Source organism: Pituophis catenifer, unplaced genomic scaffold (assembly GCF_029215685.1).
Source record: "Pituophis catenifer annectens isolate HBS135680 unplaced genomic scaffold, rPitCat1.0.hap2 SCAF_9, whole genome shotgun sequence".
Classification (NCBI taxonomy): Eukaryota; Metazoa; Chordata; class Lepidosauria; order Squamata; family Colubridae; genus Pituophis; species Pituophis catenifer.
Genome location: NW_027256889.1, coordinates 20,383,536 through 20,410,294, shown reverse-complemented (window position 1 = coordinate 20,410,294; position 26,759 = coordinate 20,383,536). Strand labels below are relative to the sequence as shown.

Genomic DNA, 26,759 nt, shown 5'->3' with positions numbered 1-26,759 from the left:
TGTGTCTGTGTTACTGAAGAGAACTGGAATTGTAAGCAAACTATGTTTTTGTGTTGAACCGTGATTATTTGAAGAAGTGTTATCTTTGTTTTGAGAAGCCAAGTTTGTTTTTTTACTACAAGTAAAAACTGTTTATTTTTCCTTAAACGTTCAGAGTCTGTGAGTATCTGTGTGTTTTTGCTAAGCAACGTATCTATTCGCTGTCTGGTCCGTTGCACCACTTTGCAGAGGGCAGTTTTACCCTCAACACTCTCCTCCTGAGTGGTACCACTGCTTTGTATAGGGGGACCCACTACACACCTCTTGCAACTTGCAAGGTTCTGTTACTGTAACTTTACAGTTACAGTAGTGTTTGTACTCATGTTTGTTGCATCTTGTCCAGACCACCTTGAATAGCTGACATCAATCCTGCAATCCTGTACTCTCCCCTCCTTTGTTTTTAGTCTCCTGAAAACTAAGGGGATCCCTCCTGAAATGCTTTCTTTATCCTACACCCTTCAGAGTCAGATTTCCTTTATCAGAATATTGTCTAAGCCAGTGTTTCTCACTTAAGCTTAGCAAAATATGTGGACTTCAACTCTCAGAATTCTCCAGTCACTCATCTTAAAAGTTGCCAAGGCTGAGAAAGGCTTAGAAGTTTTTCAAATGTTGCAAATAAACTAATTGTTCAAATTAGTACAGAGCCTGTAGTACAGTGGACTAAAGCACTGTTATTAACATTTGCTGCTTGCAATTACTGCAAGTTCAAATCTCACCAGGCTCAAGGTTGACTCAGCCTTCCATCCTTTCAAAGGTAGGTGAAATGAGGACCCAGATTGTGGGAGCAATAAGCTGACTTTGTATAAATATACAAAAGTATGAAGGCTATTGCTTAACACATTGTAAGCCGCCCTGAGTCTCCGGAGAAGGGCGGCATATAAATTAAAGCCAAAACAAAAAACAAAAAAAATATTGAACCCAACCTAGTTTCTGTTTTGGTCTAATGCCTGTAGTCCAAACGTTGGCAATGGTATTTTCACTTCTGAAAGCTTTCACGCATGAAACATCACTCTGAAATCCCATAGGAGTTCTGCCTGTCATTGAACAAATAGGAATAGGAATAGGAATAGGAATAGGAATAGGAATAGGAATAGGAATAGGAATAGGAATAGGAATAGGAATAGGAATAGGAATAAGAATAAGAATAGAATAACAGAATTGGAAGGGACCTTGGAGGTCTTCTAGTCCAGCCCCCTGCTTAGGCAGGAAAACTCTCTAGCATTTCAGACAAATGGTTATCCAACATCTTCTTAAAAACTTTCAGTGTTGGAGCATTCACAACTTCTGGAGGCAAGTTGTTCCACTGATTAATTGTTCTAACTGTCAGGAAATTTCTCCTTAGTTCTAGGTTGCTTCTCTCCTTGATTAGTTTCCACCCATTGCTTCTTGTCCTACCCGCAGGTACTTTGGAGAATAGCTTGACTCCCTCTTCTTTGTGGCAGCCCCTGAGATATTGGAAAACTGCTATCATGTCTCCCCTAGTCCTTCTCTTCATTAAACTAGACATACCCAGTTCCTGCAACTGTTCTTTATGTGTTTTAGCCTCCAGTCCCCTAATCATCTTTGTGGTCTCTCTCTGCACTCTTTCTAGACTCTTTCATGGCATCTTTCATGCTGCCCCTTCCTTCCTGGCATAATAGGAAATTTTAAACGCAAACGTTCGGATTGCCTTCATACAGGAGTGGCAGGACAAAGGGTGGGGAAAAGTGTCCACAAAGCCAAAATGATGGTCGTATAAAAATGGAGTGGTTGCATCTTGACTTCTTTGATGCTTGCAGTATTGTGTACGAAAATGACCCCTTGGGGAGACAGAAGAGCCATACAGAGCCAGGGCCCACAGGAATAGGGACCTGGGAAACATCTCGGAAGGGGACCCTCCCTAGTTTCTTGGGCCAGAGAAGTGAAGGGGGAGCCAGCTGTTTTCAGACTTGCAAGATGTTATTAACGGCTAAAAAGCAGGGGTCCCCATTGGAGGCTTTAAGACTGGTGGACTTCAACTCCCAGAATTCTCCAGCCAGCATAGCATAGCATAGCATAGCATAGCATAGCATAGCATAGCATAGCTGGCTGGAGAATTCTGGGAGTTGAAGTCCACCAGTCTTAAAGCCGCCAAGTTTGAAGACCTCTGGCTAAAAGGGAGGAGGAAGAGAAGCCGCTCTAGGCGGCGCTTGAATAACAATTGAGGGAGGATAGAGAGGGCCTGCCCACGTGACCTCCGCGGGAACCATAGAGGCTACGCCTAGGTAGGAGAAGGGAGCTGATCTCGCGGGACGTTTCCCGTGACGTCACTTCTCCGCGCCGCGGCGCCCCGGCTTCTCGCTGTGTCACTGACTGTGCTCCCAATTCGGTTTCGGTTGCTCGGGCAGTCATGGAGTACCTCATCGGCATCCAAGGGCCCGACTTCGTGCTGGTGGCCGCCGATACCATCGCAGCTTCCAGTATCGTTCACATGAAGCGCGGTCAGTCTCCGGGTTTTACTTACGGCGGGCGGCGTGGGTGGGTGGGGGGGCCTGGGGACCGTTTGGATGACCCTCGTGTGGTCTCGGGGCGAAGGCACGTCAGGGTGCTGCGGAGGCCGAGTTGAGACCTCCTCTACGTTCCCCTCGCGGCCGTCTATGCCAGACTATGCCTGAACTAGGTGGCTCAGTGGCTGAGCTTGTCGATCAGAAAGGTCGGCAGTTCGAATCCCTAGGACAGGTCTCCTGCGGGAGCAGGGGGTTGGACTGGATGACCTCCAAGGGCCCTGGGTTCCCCGTTATTGTATTATTATCGTATTTCTGAAATACGTAGGACAATCTGTGCGCCTTACAGAGGAATATTAACATAGTGGAGCATACTATGCTCTTGAGTGAAAATGTATACGTAGGTCCACCCCATATACTAAACTTGGTTACTAAATTGTGTTCTGGATTTGCCCGATACATTTATAAAGTATCCATGCAGTTTGCAGGGTGCAAAAGCACACTATATTAAGATTTTAAAAGAAAAATGACCGAGCTTTGAATGTTGTGCAAATAAAGCCATTAGGTTTGCAAGTGACTGGACTTAACATATGCATGCCTATCCATACAATTAGATTTTTTAAAATATTCTGTGATTTTATGTTTCCAATTGCATTTTTAAACATTTTTGTTAGCTCCCTTGAACATTTAATGCATTAAGCATATTGCAAAATTGTCAACAGATCCGTCACCTGCACCTTTGACTTTTTAAAATTTAAATATTTTTACGTTACAAAAGCTTAAATATCAATTGTTATTAGTGAAGAAGATTCTAAACAACTTGGTGACTTTTTGGCTCATCGGTCATATGTTGCGCTTATTTATACATTTGTATTTCAGATAATGGAAAATTCAATGCTGTGGAATTAATTGAAAGAGTCAATATTCTCCCTCCCTTTTTGTTTCTCAGTTTGAAAACTTCATACTTGATTTATTGACGTCATTGATTTAAAGCCAGTCACTTAGTGACTGTTCAAAGTTATAACAGCACTTTAAAAAGTGACTGTTTTTTTCACGCTTATAAACATTGCAGTATTCGCATGGTCATGTAATGAAAATTTGGGCGCTTGGCAACTGGCGTGTATTTATGACGATTGCAATGTCCTGTGTCATGTGATCATCTTTTGTGACCTGACAAGCAAAGTCAATAAGGAAGATAGATTCACTTAACAACTGTGTTACTAACTTAACAACTGTAGTGATACACTTAACTGTGGCAAGAAAGGTTGTAAAATGGGGCACAACTCACTGAACAACTGTCTTACAGTGGAAATTTTGGGTTCAATTGTGGTCGTAACTCAAGGACTTCCTGTATCTGATTAATCTTTCTTCTGACACCCGTGCCTGTTCTTCTTTTCTTCCTCCGTAATGTTAAAGATCATGACAAGATGTTCAAGATGAGTGAGAAAATCTTGCTACTGTGTGTTGGGGAAGCTGGCGATACTGTACAATTTGCAGAATACATCCAGAAAAATGTCCAGCTATATAAGATGAGGAATGGTGAGTGATGCAGCTGAGTCTCTATGAAAAGTAGCCAATAAGAAACGAGGGCTCCATATTACAACTGATTTAGGTGTTGATGTTTTCAAGTACTGGAATGGGTAGGACTCTCTCTCCATTCATCTATTTATGTCCTTATCTCAGTTACTAGACATGTTTGTTTTTCCACCTGTGGTGAACGATATTCAGCCTGACAGCTAAAAGTACTGTGAGTTTCTTGTACTGGTGCTGTTGTCCTGAAGTTTCTTAGGTCCAATTTGCATATTCAGATTTACAGGAGTGTATTAAGTGAAGAGGGCTTTCAGTAAATGCCCCTTACATTTGAAGTAAATACAACCAATCTGATTTCAGAAAATGAATGTGAGGATAATAGCGTCAACTATCCCACATAACATACATGGATTTTTAAAATCCACCTTAATTTCTTTGTGTATCATATGAGTGATACATTTTAGAAGTTCTAAAAAGCAGTTGACATATTTGATTGACTATAATTACTCCATATGTGTTTGATAAGAATTTTCTCTGACTTTATGTAACTACTTCTATAGATTTCTAGCTTTGCCCCCCTGTCTACACACAGTTTTTGTGAGCGTAGAATTTGAGTACAAGCATTTTTATACATATATTTAGATATTGCAAGACTATTTATTAATAAGACTTCAGAGGTTTATGGTACAAAATTATTAAGTCATCTTTCTGTGCAACCACTTGTTCATAAATTGAAGTTGAAGCTTTCCTATTTTAATACTTACTTTGCATTATAAAATTTAGTTGAAACAGTTCCTTCCAATGAGTCTAGAGTGAATTTCCAGGTAGCCCTAAGACATGATTGTGTTATTGTCTTAACAATAGGATATGAGTTGTCTCCAACTGCAGCTGCCAACTTCACACGCCGAAATCTGGCTGATTACTTGCGGAGCAGGGTAAGTCAGTCAGCTTTTATTGGCTGTTTGTTTGGATATATCATGCGTTTTCCCCAAGCCTTATGGTAAGAGAATGTAATGGAACTTGCAGATGTATCAATTTCATCATTTTCTGATAAGATTATTTATTTATATTTCATATTCCTAAATTGCCCATCTCCTTCAGAAAGAGGCTGTGGATGGCGTACAACATAATGTAGCCAATAAATAAAATGTATAAAAATTAACAGTAAAAATAAAATTAAATTAGGATTAAAACTTTTAAAATTATAGAATAATGACAAACATCAAAAGAGGAAAATTCTAAGATGGCCATTTAATGCTGGTTATTACTGGGAGGCAGGTTCATGATCCATGCTCTCTGTCCTTCAAGATAAAAAGTTAATCTGAAAATAATTTCAAGTATAGAAAGGAGTAAGGGGAGCATGCTGGGTAAGAAGTCAACTGCCCTATCTATTTAGAGATTCACTTTAGTTGGAGGATTTGTCCCTTTTTTCACTTCTTCCATACCCAGCCCTACATTGTTGCTGATCTTACTATGAGGCTTATTGAAAATACAGATGGCCGCCAAGGAGGAGGGTTCCTCCTGTAACTTAAGATCCAACTGTTCATTTCTTTCAATTCTGTCACTGCTTGAAGGGAACTGTCTACAACCTGGTCCCTCCCCAATACATTTGAGTTTCAGTTTCCATAATTCAACAACCTGGGTACTTAAAACTGGTTTTAGTCTTTTATTATTTTATGATTCTTTGTAATAGCTACCGTGTTTTTCCAAAAAGAAGGCCGGGTCTTATTTTCTTTTGACCCATGAAAAAACAGCTAGGCCTTCTTTTTGGAGGGTTCTAATTATTGACTCACTTCGTGGCGGTGACACCGACAGCCTCGCCCAGCAGGAGTCTGCTGCAGGCCCACTTCTGCGGCCGCTTGTCGCCACTAACAGCATCGATCCAAAGCTCTGTTATCTTCTGGCACGCATCTGAAGGCAAAACGGAGGCCGGGGCGATGTGTGTGAGTGGCGTTGAGCAGCCACAGAAGAAGGCGAGGCAGGTGTCAGGGTGTGCGAGGCCTGGTAAGTAGGGCAGCTCCACCACCCCCATCCCCACCCTAGTTTATTTTTTACCTGTGTGCCTCGCCCCACCCTCTGCACCCCGAAGTGGGCGGGGTCTTAATTAGGGCTAATTTTGTGGGTGGGGCTTAATTTGATCGCATGCGCTCAAAAACACTAGGCTTCTTTTCAAGATGGGTTGTCTTTTTGGAGAAACACAGTATGTGTCAGTTTTGAAGGACTTCCTGCTTCAGTAGGATCTTGAGGATGTTGCAGTTAAAGGTGGCAATTGACAACAAATAACAATCATGGCTAAGGTCATCTGTGAGAGATTGTGGGAAGGCTTGAATGGTAACAGAAGGTATGTTAGATATAAAACAACAACAGTTCCAGAAGGCACCACCTGAGAGAAGTTTGTGTATACAGGACAGAGGTAATGAACTGATGGCCTATTTCAAATCAGATTGCTGTTTATAATCCAATGTATCACAAATGGCTTCCCACCTGAAATCTGAGTGATTTTTAGCTTTCTGGGCAACTGTGAAGGTCTGACTCTCCCCTTGAGCGTTGGAATAGTTTGGGGGTTGAGCAGGGAGGCTGCTTAGTTTGCTATCTGGGGAGAAGTACTTTTTTTTAATGGATTGTTGTGAGTCTCCTAGAATCATAAGAGATAATTTGTGTAAATAAATAGTTTTTAAGAAACCATAATGAAAAGTAAAGTCCGAGGCTTCTGTATACTTAAAGAAGCTGAACAAAAGTGTATAAGTCTGGAATTTGGTTTTTGCCTCCTTTATTCCGATGTGCTAATTGTAGGGATGTTAAGCCAAAAGTGTGGAGATCAGGTTCTGGCCCAAGAACTCTGTAATAAAGTTCTAAAAGCAAATGAGGGCTTTGATTGGGCTCTTTGATTAGCATGGGGCTAAAATGCAGCCATTGTAATAATAATAATAACAACTTTATTGTCATTGTACGTGTATACACAGTATACCCATACTGTTTAACACCCAAAGACCAGGTCCAACACAGATAACAATCCCCAAACACCCCCACCCACCCACCCACCACAAATTCCCCACCCCTAAACCACCCAAACATCCACACAGCAGACCAAGTAATGCTGTCCAACAGCTCACTGATGATGGCCCTTTAGTTCATTGTTGAGTGCAATTATAGCTCTGGGATAAAAACTATTCAGAAAAAGTGTGGTCCGAGTTTTAATTGTTCTGTATCTTCTGCCAGAAGGCAACAGTCCAAAAAGATTGTAAGCAGGATGGGAAGAGTCTCTGAGAATGTTACGCAACTTCCTCAAACAGCGAGTATTGGAGGATCCCACGGCATAGTTGTCACAATTGGAATGATGCTCTGAATACTTAGATACCGTGGATTGTTCTAAACCAGTGTTACTCAGTCTTGGCAACTTTAAGAAGTGTGGTCTTCAACTCCCAGAACTCCCAGGAGTGTAAGAATTCTGGGCCTTAAAATTTCACATATCTGAAAGTTGCCACGTTAGAAAAACACTTTCTATGAAAAAAGTACTGAGTCTCCTCCATTATATATGGAAGGTGCTGAAAGATCTTAAGCTCAAACAGCCTTGGTAGTACAGTGGTTTAAAGCACCCTGTTATTAACACAGCTGCCTGCAATTACTGCAGGTTCGAATCTTACCAGGCTCAAGGTTGACTCAGCCTTCCATCCTTTCTAAGGTAGGTAAATTGAGGACCCAGTTGTGGGGGCAATAAGCTGACTTTGTATAAATATACAAAAGTATGAAGGCTATTGCTTAACGCATTGTAAGCCGCCCTGAGTCTCCGGAGAAGGGCGGCATATAAATCAAATTAAAAAAAAAAACCTGGTTTATTTGCTGCAACATCCATCTGAAAGATGACTTAATCTTGCAAGGCTAACACATCCGTAAAGTAGGAAAGAACAGTCTTCTTACTGTAGACTGAGAGTCAGAATGTGGCTTTCTAAACTTCCTGGACAGTGTATGGTGGGGACATGATTCAAACCATCCTGAGCTTGCAGCCACTACAAAACACCTGTTCTGAGCCGGGGCTGTAGAAAGACAAAGAAAGCATTTATGTCCACTTTCCTCCTTCCCCTAAGTTCCTCGATCCAGCATTTTTCTCCCAGCTGCTTCTGATATGGTTGGTGTACTATGCCCCCTTTTAAGAAAAATAAATACAAGCATGTGCGTACTCATGCCTAAATGCTGCAGGGCAGGAAAAAAACCAAATAAAAAATGGAAATTGCCTATGATTAGCCTCATGTTTAGAAATGTTTTTTTTTTTTTTTTAACAGGAGGGAGGGCCCATGGCTCCATGGAGAGGATAATTCTGAGGCAGGCAGTAGGGCCCAGGTTAAACTTTTGTCATCTTACAGGTGAAAACTCAAGACTCGATCAGGGTAAACCAGTCTGTGCACTAGATCTACCGGGTGTCAATTCCAATAATCGCCAGTCATCCATTTGTGGAGGAAATCAGCTAGATCAGTAGTCTCAATCCAGCTGTGTCCACTGTTTGTGCTCTTGTTCAGGCTCTTGTGAGTTTTTAGTTTGGAAGGAGTTGCAAAATCTCCCTGGCCATTGCTTAGTTGCAGATCAGGTCCCTATGCATCCATACGTTACCTTCATCAGATTCAAAGCAATCCCTGCAGTAAAATGAACGACACAGATCCTGCATTGCAATAGTATAACAGTAGATGCTTCATATTGGTAACCCTCAAAGGCCACTGTCGCTCTCATGCCTTCCTTGGGAGCTTCCAACTTCATTGGCCTTATTGCTGTGAAAAAGGTATCCTTTGTTTTAGCCAGCGTAGCACTCTGATGTGCCAGAATGTGTTTCAGCTTGAAACGATCCCACCTATAAAAGGGTTCATCATTCCAAGGGGGTAAAAAGCATCAGGGGTTGGAAGCATTGAGATGTTCCATGCGCAGGACATGGCAGTTTGGAAGCAGCAGAACCTGGAAATAGAGTGAAAAAAGACACATGCTTGTAAATGGTCTTTTCATTGGCAACTCACTCCGAATTTTGTTCTTTGCACTTTCAAGATAGAATTAATTTAGTTATATACTCCTGTTTCCCCTAAAATAAGACATCCCCTGATAATAAGCCCAATTTTGAGCACATGCGCTAAAAATATCCCCCCCCAAAATAAGCCCCTCCCTGAAAATAAGCCCCGAAAATATTTAAATGCATGTGCAGCTGGTCCCTGCCATTTCCTCTGGTTAGGGAGACAGAGCTGGAAATCAGGTAAGACGGCAAGAGGAGCCCCGTCTTGCTCCACGCGCCCCAAAATAATAAGACCTCCCCAAAAATGAGGCCAAGCGCTTATTTCGGGGTTCAAAAAAATATAAGACAGGATCTTATTTTTGGGGAAACACGGTGTAGACCATCATTGTTCCAGGGAGCACACCTGGCTTGTAAATTAGAACCTTTGCCTTGCCCACAGTAATCCTTGCCTTCCCAAGAAACCAATGTATGGCATCTAGCCATCAAAATGTTGCCTATTCTTGCACAATCAGTACATTATGAGATTATTTTTTTTCATTTGTGATGCCATCTTTTTTTTTTTTCCATTTCTCAAGCTGTCCTAACATCTGTCTTTTTCACCTGCACATCTGTGCATGTTATTGTTGCTCCATTGGCATTTATGTTCATCCCCCTCATAGCCCAGGCTCGCCTGGCACATTGATTGATTGATTTAACTTACTGTATTTCCAATTTTATCTTTGAAAATATTGTGCCTCTTAATTTTTATCTGCGTGGAATTGAAGGCAAAGCATGGGACATTGATTGATTGATTTAACTTACTGTATTTCCAATTTTATCTTTGAAAATATTGTGCCTCTTAATTTTTATCTGCGTGGAATTGAAGGCAAAGCATGAGACATTTGGGATGGCCTGTAAAGCAAATGCCAAGCTCTGCTTTATTGCTTAGTATGTTTTCATGAGTCATTTTGATTCATTATTTATGGTTGGCTTGGTTTGTGCACCTCCCAGAACAACGTAGTTTGAGTTGGGTGGCCATATAGATTGCATGCATGCATAGATATATGAATAGACAAATATTTTTGTCAAGTGCTTCATTATGCCATCCTGCTTTTGCTGTTATAAGGCTTCTTTTCAAATCCAGCACTTCCAAAGCAAAACATAATCCCCATCCACCACCCCTAACTACACACTAATAACCTCAAATAAAAGAAAGAAATTAAACCATAAAAAGCTGAAATAAGGCCTGCAGTTCTCAAGCAAACCAGCAGATTCTGGTTAATTTCTTTCCAAAGACAAGCTAATACAATAAAGTAGAGCAGTATTGTTTGATGTAAAACCTGAACATGAAGCTTCAAATAAATATGGCAATATAATAAATATTGTTAAAAGATGGTCTTTGTATATATATACAATCTGGGTGTCAGAATAGTTTTCTTAGTCTTTTTACAAGAAACTGCCTCCTTTAAAAAACAACAACTATGTTTTAATCTGTTGATTTTCTTGTATATTTCTTGACCCTCAATTGTGTTAGATAGAGCCATGGTGGCGCAGTGGTTAGAATGCAGTACTGCAGGCTACTTCTGCTGACTGCCAACTGCCAGGAGTTCGGCAGTTCAGTTCTCCCCAGCTCAAGGTTGACTCAGCCTTCCAAGGTTGATAAAATGAGGACCCAGAATGTTGTGGGCAATAGGCTGACTTTGTAAACCCTTTAGAGAGGGCTGCAAAGCACTGTGAAGTGGTATATAAGTCTTAATTGCTATTGCTATTTCTCTTTCATTCTGTTGAAATTGTTAGGGTTGAGATGTTGATTGATCACCAGTTATCTAATGTTCTTTAATTGTGATCAGCTTTTCCATGAGGCTCAAAGGCAGAGAAGGAAGAGGGTTTGCCACCTGGGATGGCATGGCAAGCTGGCCAGTCTTTTATTCCTGACTGAGGACCACTTCCTGTCCAGCCTTGCAGAAGTCAGATTTATAGAATCATAGATTCAGAAGGGCAGTTTAGGCCCATTGCTCAATATTGGAATCCCAATTAAGACATCTAAGGCAGTGACTGTCTAGCACCGTGATGGCGAACCTATGGCACATGTGCCACAGGTGGCACGTGGAGCCATATCTATGGGCACGCGAGCATTGCCCTAGCTCAATTCCAGTGCGCATGCTCGTGCTGGCCAGCTGATTTTCGGGCTATCCAGGCCCACTGGAAGTCGGGAAACGGGCTGTTTCCGGCCTCCGGAGGGCCTCCGGGCGTGTGTGGGGAAGGCTGTTTTCACCCTTCTCAGGCTTCTAGAAAGCCTCTGGAGCCTGGGGAGGGCAAAAAAACAGGCCTACCGGGCCCCCCATGCCATCACATGCCAAAAGCGGGGGGAGTGCAGAGGGGTCACGCGTGCATGTGCAGGGGGCGGGGCGCATTGAATTATGGGTGTGGACACACGCGCGCACCCCCCCTCTCCACCCGCTTTTGGCACGCGACGGCAAAAAGGTTAGCCATCCCTGCTCCAGCATCTCCTTGAACATAGACATTGTTTTCAAGCCCACTACCTTGGCCCAATCTGGTGCTCTGCACTGTTTCCTACGGTCACTCCCTGGCCTGACCAAACCATGGTTTGCCACCCTCATATTAGGGTTGGAACTTTTATTTGAACCGAACTGCCATTTTCATAACTCAGGGGGGAGAACTGGAGCATATGAGGGGAGGAGGTAGACACATGCAAGTGTGAAGGTCATTTGCTGCTGAATTGATCTGGACTGTGCGATGAGTGCAATTTTACAATTCAGCCATCACTCAGCTCATACTAACTTCTGCCTTGATAACCATATCTTTCTTAAAATCTAATTTGCAAATTGGATTGTTAGCAATCCCTGTCCTTCCTGTGATTAAGGCCAAAAAACAGTTTAATTTCTAAATATCAATTATGTCCTTGAGTTCAGGTTTCCTAATAGTTTTTTGTTTGTTTGTTTGTTTGTTTCTGTGTTTCTGTTGAATTCTAATTTTTCTGCAGAATAATACTTTCATTTTGGGAAACCGGCTTGTCATTTGACTTGGTCTCTCGATTTTCAAACGAACCCCAACCTGGCAGGGTGGATCTGATTTAAATCGAGTTGATTTAAATCATGATTTAAATCACTAGTAAAAAGGCTTGATTTAAATCAACTAGATTTAAATCATAATTTTTAAAGAGCAACTGTCATCTCTGCTACTCCTTTGACCCGCTGTTGACTCACCGATAGTCCCAGTGTTGCAGAATAGACAGCCTCATGCTACATAACTAAGCTCCATTTCATGCTGAATAAACTAAATTATTTATGTATCTTAAATAGAAAACTATCTTACGATTGATTTTTATCCCAAAAGTTTTTTATTAAAATAAATTCAATAAAAATAAAAAAAGTCTGATTTAAATCAAAAAAATCCGATTTAAATAAAAAAAAATCCGATTTAAATAAAAAAAATCGGATTTTTTTATTTTATTTTTTTAAAAATCATTGATTTTTATCCACCCTGCAACCTGGCCAATTTTTTCCTGCTGTTATATATTCCGCAGGTTATCTTTCTCCTCCTCCTTAGGTCTTAAGAAAAGGAGGATCAAGGAAGGAATATCCTACAAACGACCCCCTTCTCCTTCTCCTTCTCCTTCTCCTTCTCCTTCTCCTTCTCCTTCTCCTTCTCCTTCTCAGGAGCCTGTAGTCTGCTATGTGTAGTTTCCTTTAACCCCCCACCTACATCCTCAACCTTTGTGTGTGTATGGTCACTACAAGTGGCGCCTGAGGAACAGGGACCCTTACTCCGTCCGGCAAGGACTGGTGCACCGTCAGCCCTCGTGGCTTCTCCAACCTTCTAAAGGTTTCTGTAAGTAATGGGCTCCTCGCTTTCTGAGGAACAAAGAAAGCATGCGGAAGAATTAAGCTATTTACTTAAGAAAAATCACATTGATGTGCCACAATGCAGTCTCTTAAGGCTGGTCCAGGAGATTGCAAATAAGTGTTTATGGTATCCTGAAAAGGGGTCTTTAAGATTATCTGATTGGGAAAGTTTTACATACTGAACCAAGAGCTAAGGTAGAGATTTTGCAGGTATGGCATTTATGTAGATATGCAGTGGAAAAATTTGGAATTGCTGAACTGTCTCTTTTAACTCCTTCACCTCCAAGTTATTCCAATGCTGTTGTCTGTCCTCCTTCCTCTCCAGAATATGTGATTCTGCCTCTTTCAGCTCTTACTGACATATAAGGAAACAGTCCTACACATAGCAGACTACAGGCTCCTACACTCCTTCTCCTTCCCCTTCTCCTTCCCCTTCCCCTTCCCCTTCCCCTTCCCCTTCCCCTTCTCCTTCTCCTAGGCTGTAAGGAAGATCTCCACTGCTCCCCTTTCACCCTCCCCCCCCCCCGCTGCAAGGACGTGTCTGCATACAATTACTGGTCTTTTCCCAAATGTTCTCCCAGCTGCCTGTTTCCAAGGCCTTGCAGGTTCACGTGACCTTTGGAGCAGATGGGCCAGGTGACACTGGGCTTGGAGCATCTTCACTAACGAAGGCAATTTAACAACGCCGCTTGGCAAAGCCGGGTTAGCAGGATGTGACATGGCGAGACCGTGTCCCCTTCCTCTGCATGCCAGGTCCCTGGAGGCCTGATCCTGCCTCTCGCTCTCCCCTTCCCTTCCCCTCCCCTCCTTCCACGGCTGAGTTTGCCTTCTAGCTTACCTGCTCCAGATGGGCTACGCAGCAGGGAGGACACTGGCAGAAGCAGATGTGTTTGTTTACCGGAGATGAAATGTGGCGCCCTTGCAGATGGCAGGGCCCTCCAGCAAACGGTGCACTTTGACACCACAGTCTTGCCACGTTGGTGCAGCAGGGAGGGAGGGAGGGAGAGGCCGTCCTCTTTTAGCATTGCCCTGCTTTGCATTCTGAATAAAAGGCAAATCCTGATTGGCACTTGACAGCATTGGAAGAATCCTGATGTTTTTTTTTTTTTTTTTTTTGATCTTCCAATCTCTACAATATATTTTAGGAAAGCCTGCAATTGCTTGACGTGGGTGTAATCTAGCTGTGGGTTTTATATAAATATAAAGTCCTGTTATGGGCAATGTTATTTTCAGTTTATTTTCTAATGATTCCAATTTTTTTTAAAAAAAAATTGGTTTGTGGGGGTGGGGGGATAATGGCAACTCACTAGGTCAGTGGTCTGCAACCTTAAATACTCAAAGAGCCACTTGGACCCGTTTCCCACAGAAAAGAAAACACTGGGAGCCACAAAACCTGGGTGGGCGTGGCCAACTTGATGTCACTCATCAGTCATATGACACCCCCTAGCCACACCTACCCAGCCGGTCATTAGGGCAGAGAACCAGTTGTTAAAAGACAACGGGAACCACAAAATTCTTTTGACTTATCTCTCTATTCCCTCTCCCCCCCCCCTCTGTATCTCTCTCTGTCTCTCTCTCTGTCTGTCTCTCTCTCTCTCTCTCTCTCTCTCTCTCCCTCTCACTGTATCTCTCTGTCTCTGCCTTGGCCGCTTCTCCATCCCCCGCCATCACCCTTACCTTCTCAGGCCAAGCGAGGAGTGACTGGGAGGGGAGGGCGAGGGGCGGGGCCAGTCAATGGTGGGATCACCTGACAGGGAGCCACAGCAGAGGGCCCAAAGAGCCGCATGCGGCTCTGGAGCCACAGGTTGCTGACCCCTGGCTTAGCTGAACCCGAATTTGAAGTTTCAAAAGCTGCCCCCTCCTAGTCACATGATCACGTTTTGGGTACTTTGCAACCAGCCCACCTTTGTAGCCCTTTGCAGCATCCCCTGGTCATGTGACTGCGATTTATAAAGTTTTGGGGAGGTTTTTTTTGCTGGAAACTAGTATTTGCATCCAGTTTCCAACAAAAAGTGCCCATTCCAGACAATGAGTTTGCTTAACGACTGCCATAAAAATTGTCATAAAATCAGGCTGGTCAGACAAGTGCCTCGACTTACAACCGTCATGATATACTAAGGAAATTCCAGCTTCATAGGTCAAGGCCTCCTTGCATAGATAAAGTCTGAATATGAAATTGCACAAAAGCTGAGAACATATCAATGCAGGGAAGGGACTTCATGATAGAATTGGGGCTGGTAATTCCCAGATTATGGGAATATGGGATATGCCCAGTAATTTACTGCTCAGACCCTTCCCTGTCAAGTGATTCTAATTGCAAGGTGCATTAAAAGGGAATCCTTTCATTTGCTCTGAAGGTTGAGATGTCAGAAGGACAGTGCTATGTTTTTGCGTGCCCCGATGAAATCTCACGTCAGGGTAAAGCTGTGAGATCTAGAATTAAAAATGTAACATGCAGTCTTAGGAAATAGATATCCTAGAGCCAAATTGATTTGCGAATCCACATGTGGTTTCATAGATTTGTTGGTAATTAGTTTAACATTACACCTGCATGCACCTTTTTCTTATCAATAACTCCCATCCTATTTCATCCTACAGGGGTTGGTGAATGTGTACCTATATGGGTGTATATATGTAAAGGGGGGGGGAGCATGAGAGGGACCTAAAAGCTCTCACAATTTTCAAGTTGTTTGCTATGCCTAATAGCTTTGTAGGACCAGGTAAGCTTTCCTTTTCAGCAGATTCTCTCTTCATAAACTTGGAATAAGCAAATGGAAAGTTCCTTTGCAAATCTTTTCATGTGAATGACTGGGAAATGCCCCAAATGGTTCCCCCCCACCCCCAATGACTTTCCACGTTTGTTATAAAATGAGGAGAATTAGAGGAGTCGTATTCTTGGAACCGGGACATTGAGATTTCACCCGCATCAATTTATTTCCCAGATATGAAAATGGCAACTTTTCCAATTTGGCATCCCCTGCCCCAGCTTGATTGATCTCTTGCTGCCTTTAATTTTCTTCTCTGTGAATTCATACCAGCATTTTACACACTGTGAACATTTGCCTTTTCCATGTGCAAGCAAATGTTTCTTATTTATAGTATTTTATTTTGTGGTTTGTAATTCTATATTGCCCATGCTAAATATTGGTAATTTTCTATTGTCCATGTTAAATACTAGGTTATATCTAGTAAACCAACAGTAATTAATTCCAGAAGTAAATAATATTACACATTTGCTGGCCTGGGTAGAGAGAAAGGCATCTGTTTATATTTGCATGTGTGTATTGGCCACAAAATGCCACTCAGTGGCTACGTGCAGTCCTGATTTGGAATTGCCCAGAAAATTTGGTTGGTGGTAGGTTTTCTTCATAATACTTCCATGAGAACAGCTAACTATTTGAAAGACTTTAAAGGTTAAAACAGGAGTGGAGCTATCAGATACTACAGTTCCCATTCTCCCTAGACTTCAGCCATATTGGTTTTGATTGATGGGAGTTGGAGCCCAGACAAGTTCTGGGAGGCTTTTAGAGCCCTCTGAAGATAGTTGGGTCTGCTATCTTGGTTAATAATCAACGGGAGACTCATGGCTTAGACCAATGCTCTCATGCCCTACTTGGGCATTTCTGGGGGAGCTCTTTGTGGCCTCTGAAATGGATTGGGTTCTAATTGAGCCTGACAGTTTTTGAGCTAAAATGTCAAAGCACATTGCTGGTCCTTTTTATAAGATGCATAAGTTTGATAGGGCAATCTGTTTCATGTTACAGCTTCCCTCAAAATACGTTGGGTGCTCCCATTTGTTTCACAAAACCCCACATTTTAGCTTGCTTTATAATCCAGAGGAGCTTCAAGAGTTTGATGGCTCTTTCCTCAAATTCTTAATTTTAAAGAGCTGTGTTATTAAAATGGCAAAGAAGAAAAGTAATGTTTTTGAGAGATATGGAGGGAAAAGGAGCAGTCTTCTCAGGCAAAAAAATTGACCTTTCAGTTACAACAGATCCTTCCCTCCCCTTCCCCCCCCCCCCCCGAAACTTGCCTTTAAGCTCTTGCAATATCTTCAAGATAATTTTCCTGGTGGGATGCTCCCTATTCAGATCCACTTCATCTGGCCTAATGTTCTCCAGATACGTTGGGCAGTATTCTTAGGTGTGCCTTGTGAATGCCCAGGCTGACTAGTAATTCTTACTTTAGTGTAACTTTATTAAACTTTAAATATAAAAACTAAACATAAAGTAATATTTAGAAGAAAGAAAAAAAAGGAAAAAACAACAACAAAGCCAACACTATAGAAAATAAGGGAAAAAAAGGAAAATATAAAGAAGTAGCTTCCAATTTTCTTTACAGCAGTTACTAGTTTACAAGATTATTATATGCAGAAAAGAAAAAGAACAGTGAGCTTTTATAATCTGGAGGATGCTTGATTGGATGATTTGAAGCCATCAGTGAATATAAAGTTGATAGAATATAGATAAAGAAAATAAAGATGAAGCCATCAGTATAGATAAAGTCAACACTTTCCCCCTTCATTCATTGTGCATCAGATTACATTGGGCTGAATCTCATTGGCTTTTCTGTACATTCTGTCTTAATGTTCTTGGATTTTCTCTTTTCCACAAATTACCATTTCCTCCCAACTAGATATTGTATATATAATATAAGGTAAAGGTTCCCCTGCACATGCGTGCTAGTCGTTCCTGACTCTAGGGGGCGGTTTCTAAGCCGAAGAGCCAGCGCTGTCCGAAGACGTCTCCATGGTCATGTGGCCGGCATGACCAAATGCCGAAGGTGCACGGAGCGCTGTTACCTTCCCACCAAGGGGGTCCCTATTTTTCTACTTGCATTTTTTACGTGCTTTCGAACTGCTAGGTTGGCAGAAGCTGGGACAAGTAACGGGAACTCACCCCATTATGCAGCGGTAGGGATTCAAACCACTGAACTGCCGACCTTCTGATCGACAAGCTCAACGTCTTAGCCACTGAGCCACTGTGTCCCTAGATATAATATAATGTATATAATGATATAATACTAAGTGGTCCTTATTAAGATTTTTAAGACCAATAAGATACTCCCCTCTGCGCTTAATGCTATTCTTTCCTTTTCTCAGTCCTTAAGTCATTTTTCAATAGCTGTTTTCTACTTGGGAACTTATGCTGTATGGATTTAAGCAGGCTTGCTCTTTCTGGGTTGTTTGCCAATTCATGAATCGTGTTTCTTTTAGATTCTCACATGACAAATGGTAACTTTCCCACAATCTGGAATGTTGCAAATATCAAGCAAATTGTCAGTCTTTCCAAGTAAACCAGACCGGAAACGTGACCAGATGAACCAATTCTATTTGCAAGGCTGCTTAAAAGAATCTTGCAAGTCTGAAAATACAAATCTCCCGCCATCTCCTTAACAGCCTGATCCATTAAGATGGCACCTTCCTAGGGTTTTGGGGGTTTTTTGGCCTGTTGAATAATTGTGGGCTCTACTTCCCCTTGTCTGATAGTTCACTTGGCAGCATCTCTTCCCCTGGTCCCTCAAGGTCATCCCCACACCCCATTACACAAACTTTAGAGGGCTTAGAGTCAAGGGTCGTGCTTGGTTTTGCAATTACTGTATTTTTTGCACTATAAGACTCACTCTCTCCCACCCACCCCCCAAAAAGTAGGTGGAAATGTCTGTGCATCTTATGGAGGAAATATTGCATCACAGACCGGGCTGCAGCGGGGGGGGGGAGCAGGTTGGTATAGCGACAGGCAACGGTGGCAAATGTCCTGTCACTGCTGCCTGTTGCTACCGCTGCCATTTGCCACCACTGCCTCCCAGAATACCACTGATCGCTGTTCCAGGAGACATGGAACACTGCCGCCTGTTGCCACCACTGCTGTTCACCACGTCAGCGGTGGCAACAAGTGGTGGTGATCCCCGCCTGGAACAGCTGATCGGCAGTATTCCAGGAGGCTGATCCAACCACCGATAGGCAGTGGCGATGAGCGGCGGCAGTAGGCGGCAGCAACAGAATAGACCCGGGTCCCAGGAGAAAAAATCCATTGTGGGTACAGCCTCACCTACGGGAAATTTCTTCCATAGCTTCAAGAGCTTTTGGCTGAAATGATATAGGGTTTCCTGCCTGAGCAGGAGTTTGGACTAGAAGATCTCCAAGCTCTGTTATTCTGTATAAATAGCATGTTACAAGTGGCAACCAAAGATAAGTCTTAAAAGGTTTAGATAAATCCATGCAAAATTTTTGTGGCTGAAACAAAACCATTTTCTTGTTTTCCTCTCCAAAAGCTAAGTGCATCTTATGGGCTAGAGCGTCTTATAGTGCAAAAAACACGGTATGTCCCAGGAGCTAAAAGAAGTAGGCAAGACCAGGAAATAGAAAAAAATGTGGCTGAAAGCAAAATGATATTAAATATATTTATCTTTATGATAAAATTAATTATATGCAGTTAATATATTACAGTATAATACAAGTGTTTTCCCTGTGTCTGGGCTTAGAACTCAGTGCCTACTTTTTGAAGAGCTGTGAGGCCACACTTGAGGTTTTTGCTAGCCTTAGGATGTGCTTGTGTGAGCAATGTTTTTGTGCATGCATATGGATGTGAATCTACACTTCACAACACATTCATTCTGGCTGGCTCCTGTATTGAGAAGATATTCAAGAATCCTACATTTATCGATGATACAGAGACTGAGTACCTATGGACACCTGTAACCAAGGGACTGAAGCAGAGAAAGACCCCTGTTGCCCCAAACCCAAATTTGGAATGAACTGCCCCCAGAAATTCATAAAATCTCTGATCTCCGTGTATTTCGCTGTGCCCTCAACAAAACCTTGTTGTTCCGCCAGGCTGGGCTATCAATGTAAAGATTTTAATTGGTTTTAAATATGGGATTTAAAATTTGGGGTTTTATAATTAGGCCTATCATTTAATAATTTTAATTATTTTTAAATTTTGTCTGTCTTTGTGCTTTTAATCAAGCTGTACACCTCCCTGAGTCCTTCGGGAGAAGGGCGGTATAGAAATAAAATAAATAAATAAATAAATAAAGAGCCTTGGTAGTACAGTGGTCTAAGGCACCCTGTTATTAAGCTGGTTATTAAGACCAGCTGCCTGCAATTACTGCAGGTTCGAATCTCGCCAAGGCTCAAGGTTGACTCAGCCTTCCATCCTTTCTAAGGTAGGTAAATTGAGGACCCAGTTTGTGGGGGCAATAAGCTGACTTTGTATAAATATACAAAAAAGATGAAGGCTATTGCTGAGCACATTGTAAACCGCCCTGAGTCTCCGGAGAAGGGCGGCATATAAATCAAATTAAAAATAAATAAATAAACAAACAAACAAACCCATAGATAATCTCTGGGCATCTCGTCAGCCAGAGGATGCTTTTACATGCTATGCTTGTCCCAAAGCCCCACATGGGGCAATTAACGTGTCCTCACAAATCCAGAGAGTTTGGATTTAAGTTGGTTCTTGCTGGTTTTGAATCATTTGAGTCCCTGGAAACCGAGGGGGGGTCTGCATCTGTTTGGAAATGCAGTTTCTTTCCAAATACAAATTAGGAGTTCTGCATTTTCTTTGGTCCTTGTCTTCCTATTGATCTCTGAGAATGCAAAGGTGACTGTTGAGGTTGCATCAAGAATAGCATATATATTAGCAGAGTGGGCAGTGGATTGAAGATATTAAGAATTGTTGTGTATGGTAATTTTGTAGGAAAGTGGGTGGAAATATGTTAGTCCACTGATGGATTAGCTTAAGAAAAGGGATGTTTAAGTGATATATTTAGGGTAGTGGAGGAAATGGACAGAGTTGAATAGTTAAATTAGGACTTATGTGGAAGGCTGCTTTGAAATGTTATATTAATATACACAAAGAATAAATGTTAAAGTAGGATTTATTATACAGTCTTAAAGTGGAAGGTTGCTTTGAAATGTTGTAACAATACATAGATATAAGTTTTGGGGAGGACAAAAAGGGTAGATTATTGCTAAATTGGGAGTTATAATAATATTATGTTAAACTAGGAGTTATCATACAATGTTATAGCAGACTGCTTTTTTTTTTTGAAATGTATGGTAAAAGGGGAAAGTAATAATATTAATAATATTTTTAGTAAGTAAGGGTCAGTATATAGAGGAGAGAGTAAGGCGATGGTAAAACATTATGTAATCTGTTATGAATTAGGTTTTTGGTGTGAAGAAGTCACGGGGGGGATGGGTGGCGAGGGGGGGTTAGGGAGGAGGGGGGGAAGGAAAAAAAAGGGGAAAAATTTGTATTTGAAAACTTTTTCAATAAAAAAAAAAAAAAAAGAATAGCAGGGTGCCATTCCCTCTCTTTCTCAACGCGGGCATTACCACTCCCCAGTCAAATGTAGCTTCTTACAAAGCATTTAATTATAGGTGGCTCAGCCTGGCCTGGATCCAAAGGCAGGTTATCAGCTCCTTGCTGATTGTCCACGCTTGGTGGGATGCCTTCCTCGCACCCCTATTCCCTTTTCTTCCTCTCGCTTGCGACTTTGACTTCCGCCAGATGTCAGATGCCAGTCTCTTTCCCCCCTTCCCCCAAATCATTTGTCACCAATTTTGCTGCGTGTGTTGGCGGTGTGGTTGTCACCGCTGTTCCTTCCAGTTGTAAATGTTGAAGGATGTCACGCTCTTTCTAATCACTGTTGTTATTTTAAACCAGAATAATGGGGTAGAGACTGCAGTCCCTTCCCCCATTTTTTTCTGCATTGTACTGACGTTATTTCTAAATACTCTGCCTGAATCTTCCCTTCTAACCTGCCCGCCCACAAGTTGAAACTTTCCTAACTGCCCTTTAAAAAAATATCAATCGCTGTAATTATAACTTGTAATTATAAAATCTAAAGTGGATCTTTTATGTTTGTTGCTAGGGTTCACAGTTTACAGGCAGGTAGCAATATTTAATTGAAGTTTCAGTTGTTACTCGGCTACAACACCCTGAGGACCAGCTATATTTTTTCCCAGCAAGTCAACATGTACCCACCTTGTCAGCGAAGGCAGACCAGATCTGTCAGGTGCCAGAAGTCAGGAACCAGGATAGAATTGAAAAGTACTACAAGTTTATTTCATGCTATCCACAAGAATCTGAACTACTAACGAAGTGGCCCCTAATTTTTTGGGCACCAGGAACCAGTTCCATGGAGAAAGGTTTTTTCCGGGAACTGGAGGAGGTCTGGTTTTGCCTGCTGTCTATATACCGCGGATGGGGCTTCACTTGTTTGCGCAGCCCAGTTGCTGGCATACCATGGACCAGTGCCGGTCCACAGACTGGGGGTTAGGGACCCCTGTACTAATGGTCAAGGCAAACTGGCATCAGATAGGAGTCAATGGACGTTAAAGGGGTGGCTGGACGTAGATCTCTGTTAGGAAATGGTTATTTGTCTAACTAGTTGTTCAGGCAATATATAAACCAACAATGTATGTTCGCAGTCAGAAAGGTATTATATTGCTTTAAGACTGTATTGCATCATCTTGTATCCTGATTGGCTAAGCTCTGTAGCCAGTGTACTTAAGGGAAGTCAGGATCATGGCTTGTGTGGATACTACACCATTTTACCTGCTTATTTGCTGTAACTCTACCTGATCTCTCTGCATGATCACTGTTTGATCATAGCTACATGTTGCTTTCTACTACTTATTGAATGTTTTGATATTGAACTTGTTCCTGTTTTGAAACTCAAGAAGAACTGTTTTATTGTGTATGACTACAACTGGTAAGAAGACTTTGTACTTGAAATATCCCTGGATTGATCTTTTAACTCTAGTCTTATCTGTGTATGACTTGGATTGTTTTTGGAATTTGCTTTACTTTTTTCTAAAAGTAAAAGACTACAACAACTCAGTATGTTTGTATGTTAACTGTGATTGTTCACAACCACTCCCAGTCGCTTTTCATGCGTTTACTCAAAGGGTACTTTGCTCAGTTACCCACAACATCGGTTATGAGCCAAGAATATCCTTAATAGTCTCTTACAGGGGTGTAAAGACTCTAAACCAGAGATGGTGAACCTTTTCGGCACCGAGTGCCCAAACCGGAACACGTGCACACATGCGCACCAGCCAGCTGGTCTTCGTATGGGTGCCGGAAACCAGAAGAGCAGCTGGCAACGGCGTGCATGCCCACAGAGAGGGCTCTGCGTGCTACCTCTGGCGTGCGTGATATAGGTTTGCCATCACAGCTCTAAACTGATGATGCATTTGACCCCGCCCTTAAGCTTAGCCTGGTCATCTCCTACATCAGAAGCAAGTAAATCAGGCTCATGCCAAGGATACAGGGGAACAGTTACAGCAGGGAGCTTCCATAACTAAATAATCTAGATTGATATGACCCTTTCCTCAAGTAGTAAATATTGTCTTGATCTGTGCTCATTTATCTTTTCTTCCTTTCTAGGCAAAAATGTTTAACTTGCATCCTTCCTTACTTTAGAACACTTCAGTTACCTCTTGGTGGGCTTTGCATTGTAGTCCAAATAACGCTTTGAAAGGGAAAGCTGACATCCTTCTCCAGCCTTGTGTCTTCCAACTACCAAATCCCACATCTCCCCAGCCAGCATGGCCACCCTTGCTAAGGAATTACCACACCATAGGCCTACACAATGGGATCTTGGTACCTTGTCCCCAGTTTGTCTCTAGGGAATGTCACAAACGTTGCTCTTGTAATCGCTTCCTTTTATTTTTGGATAGCCCACTTTTCCACTCAAGAAGGGTAGATAAAGTTGCTGAAAACGTAGTTGAAAACAAAACACTAAAACAATTAAGTGAAGAAACCTTCAAAAGCAAAAGACATGCAATCCCCCCCCCAAAAAAAATATGTTAAACAGTTTGCTTTCAAACCTACCGTATTTTTCGGAGTATAAGACGCACCTACCTTTTTTGGTGAGGAAAAGAAGAAAAAGAAATCTCCCTCTGTCTCTGAGTAATTTGCCTGGTTGCAGCACAAGGAAAAAAAAAAATCTGCTCCAGCAATTTACCTCTTTGCAGCCAGCAGCAGAGCCCCTCACAAAACAGCTGAGAGCAAATCAGCTGAGAGTTGGGAGGCCGATCCAATCAACTTGTGCTAATTAGGCTGTGCTGAAGCTGAAATGAGCTATTTTTTCTTGCTGTTTGCTTGCAAGGAGGTAACTGCTGCGAGGCAGAGGCCAAAGGGTGGGGGCCAGTGGGTGGGAGGGGCTACATTCGGTGTATAAGATGCACCTAAATTTTCACCCCCTTTTAGGGGGGAAGAAGGTGCGTCTTATATTCCGAAAAATACGATACATCTTAGTTTCTTTCCCAAAGTTGAGAGTAAAATACGGGGAGCACCTCTCCCTCATCCCCCTTGCCTCAACCCAATTAAACGTTGAAATCCGTGACTTCTTTAAAAATGCCTTAGCGGTAGAAGTCCCTGCCTTGACAGGTTCAGAAGAAGAGAATTTTTTAACAAATGTATGGGGCTTATTGCATGTTAGGATATGGTTTGAGCCTAACAGTTGTCCAGGCAATATAAGTGTACTGTTACTTTAATCTGTATATGCATTATGTGGCTTTAATGCTGAGTCATGCTGTAATCACATAATTACTGGTTGTGAGAATATTTAAGCAAAGCTTCTGTAACGTGTTCAGTTGCTGCTATGATCTGCTGTTGATGAGGAAGCTGCTATGTTATGCTGCCATTGTGTATGAAGATAATGAGATGATGAAGCTGTGATGATAAGCTACCATTGAGAGGAGTTGTTATCTCTAATCATTGTTTGATGGATCTGCAACCATCGTGGTTTGTGAACCAGAGTGAGTTTGTTATTCTAACCAACTACTGTTTGTTGAGTAAGAAGATTCTGTAACTACTGGACTGATTTACTGGCAAAGACTTGGAATTTGTTTAAAGACTATGAGACTGTTTTTCTACTATAAAGTAAGCTTTTGATAAACCAGTTTGCATATCTCTTATTCATTGCTCTCAGCAACGTTTCTCTGTGCAATCCACTCTGCTGGTTGGTAACACAACAACAATAACCTTAACATTGCATATATCTGTTATGCAATGTGCTGGGATGTGCTGCTAGTGTGTAGCAGCTCTACCTTATGGAAATGTACCTAGCTTAGGAACATGACAACGGGTAAATTCAATTTATGATTGGCATCAAACGACAGCAGAAGGTGATTTGGGGGCAGCGTCTGTCCTCAAGTGTAAGCTCCTCATGTCTTTACTTCTCCCTGCAAACCAGGGGAAAAGTGAAAAGAGGCATGAGAAAGAAAGAATTTGGAGCGCCTTCTGCAGTCCCCTGTAGCCAACCAGCCTTCCCAATCAAGTTGCTGCACAGCTGTCTGGCTCTAATTAGCTTGTGCATCATTTATGTATGTATGCTTTGACATCCGACACGGCTCAAAGTTGGCATCTAGAAGCCATGTTTGTGGTCCGGAACTTGATTCGCCAATTACAGTAGAACTTTCTGTTGACGGCTTCTAGATGTGCAAGATGCTTAGGTGTAAATAAAGGAGTGTTAACGCGGGCTAATTAATGCCAAGATTGAAGAGCAGCTTTCCGTCCCAAACCCTTCTAACCTTTTCCCATATTTCTTTCCTGAAAATAATCTCTTTTATCGGCAGAGTCTGATGGTTTAATAGTAATCTTAAAAGGAACGTATCCTCCTGGGTGGAGGTGAGAAACCTGTAGCCCATGGAGTCTACTCTAATCATGCTGCCAATCATTTCTGAGTTTTAGGTTTGAATGAGGAAACCTTGCTACTCCTTTTTGGTGCCTGAGGTTTGAAATGTTGTTGATGTTATGTCATTGTAGGAGAGTCAGCTGGTTTTATGCCTAACACAGGTCTCCCCTAGCCTGTGCCTTAACCACACCACCAAATTGGCTGTTTGCATTTATTAACTAGCAATTCAACTTTCTCCCTTCGGGAGCAATGATCTTAAAACCTTACATGGGACTCCTGGAAACACACCAATAATTTCTACTGATCTGTAATGTCCAGCATCCCAGAAGGGTTGAAGTACTAAACATATGACAACTAATCTAGCATTAAATAAATCAATATCAACTTTGTCCAGTCCACTTTATGGAGGGTTAACATTCAAATGCCAATTTTTGGCAATGTCAGTTTTTAACTTGAACATTGGGGTGCACCCTGCACCCCATCCTCACAGCTTGGTGGTCTCTAAAGGTGTTGGGATAATATACTTTAAAGCAGAGGTCTTCAAACTTTGCAGCTTTAAGACTTGTAGATTTCAACTCCCAGAATTCTCCAGCCAGCATAGCATAGTGACATCATGGGAACGTCCCGCGAGATCAGCTCCCTTCTCCTTCCTCGGCGTAGCCTCTATGTTTTCCGCGGAGGTCACATGGGCAGGACTTCTCTATCCTTCCCTCAATTGTTATTCAAGTGCCGCCCAAAGCAGCTTCTCTTCCACCTCCTTTTTAGCTAGAGGTCTTCAAACTTGGCAGCTTTAAGACTTATGGACTTCAACTCCAACATAGCTGGCTTGGAGAATTCTGGGAGTTGAAGTCCACAAGTCTTAAAGCTGCCAAGTTTGAGGACCCCTGCTTTAAAGGATGACAATCACAAATCAAACTCTATGTTAGTGTTAATCCAATTCATTCTTTTTCAGTGTTAACTTTCCCAGATAATTTGGGCTATATCACACATTATCTCAAGCCAACATGGTTTATTGACACATAACACATCCCTCCCCTTGGTTTTGTTGCAGAGTCCTTATCACGTCAACCTGCTCCTCGCTGGCCACGATGAACACGATGGTCCTGCCCTTTACTACATGGATTATCTGGCCTCTTTAACGAAAGTTCCCTTTGCAGCCCATGGCTACGGGGCGTTTCTCACGCTCAGCATCCTTGACCGCTACTATAAACCAGGTGAGTGTGAAGCAGTAGGTTTCAT

At 42.2% G+C, this 26,759-nt stretch overlaps 1 protein-coding gene across 1 annotated transcript in view; it reads left to right on the top strand.

The window, feature by feature from the left end:
* Positions 1 to 2,334: 2,334 nt before the first annotated feature.
* PSMB2 (proteasome 20S subunit beta 2) overlaps positions 2,335 to 26,759 on the top strand; it is a 28,847-nt gene continuing 4,422 nt past the window's right edge. The window contains exons 1-4 of the mRNA XM_070949584.1: positions 2,335 to 2,498; positions 3,918 to 4,040; positions 4,896 to 4,966; positions 26,572 to 26,734. Of these exons, the coding sequence (XP_070805685.1) occupies positions 2,408 to 2,498; positions 3,918 to 4,040; positions 4,896 to 4,966; positions 26,572 to 26,734 (448 nt within the window). The 5' untranslated portion in view covers positions 2,335 to 2,407. The remainder of the gene's footprint in view (positions 2,499 to 3,917; positions 4,041 to 4,895; positions 4,967 to 26,571; positions 26,735 to 26,759) is intronic.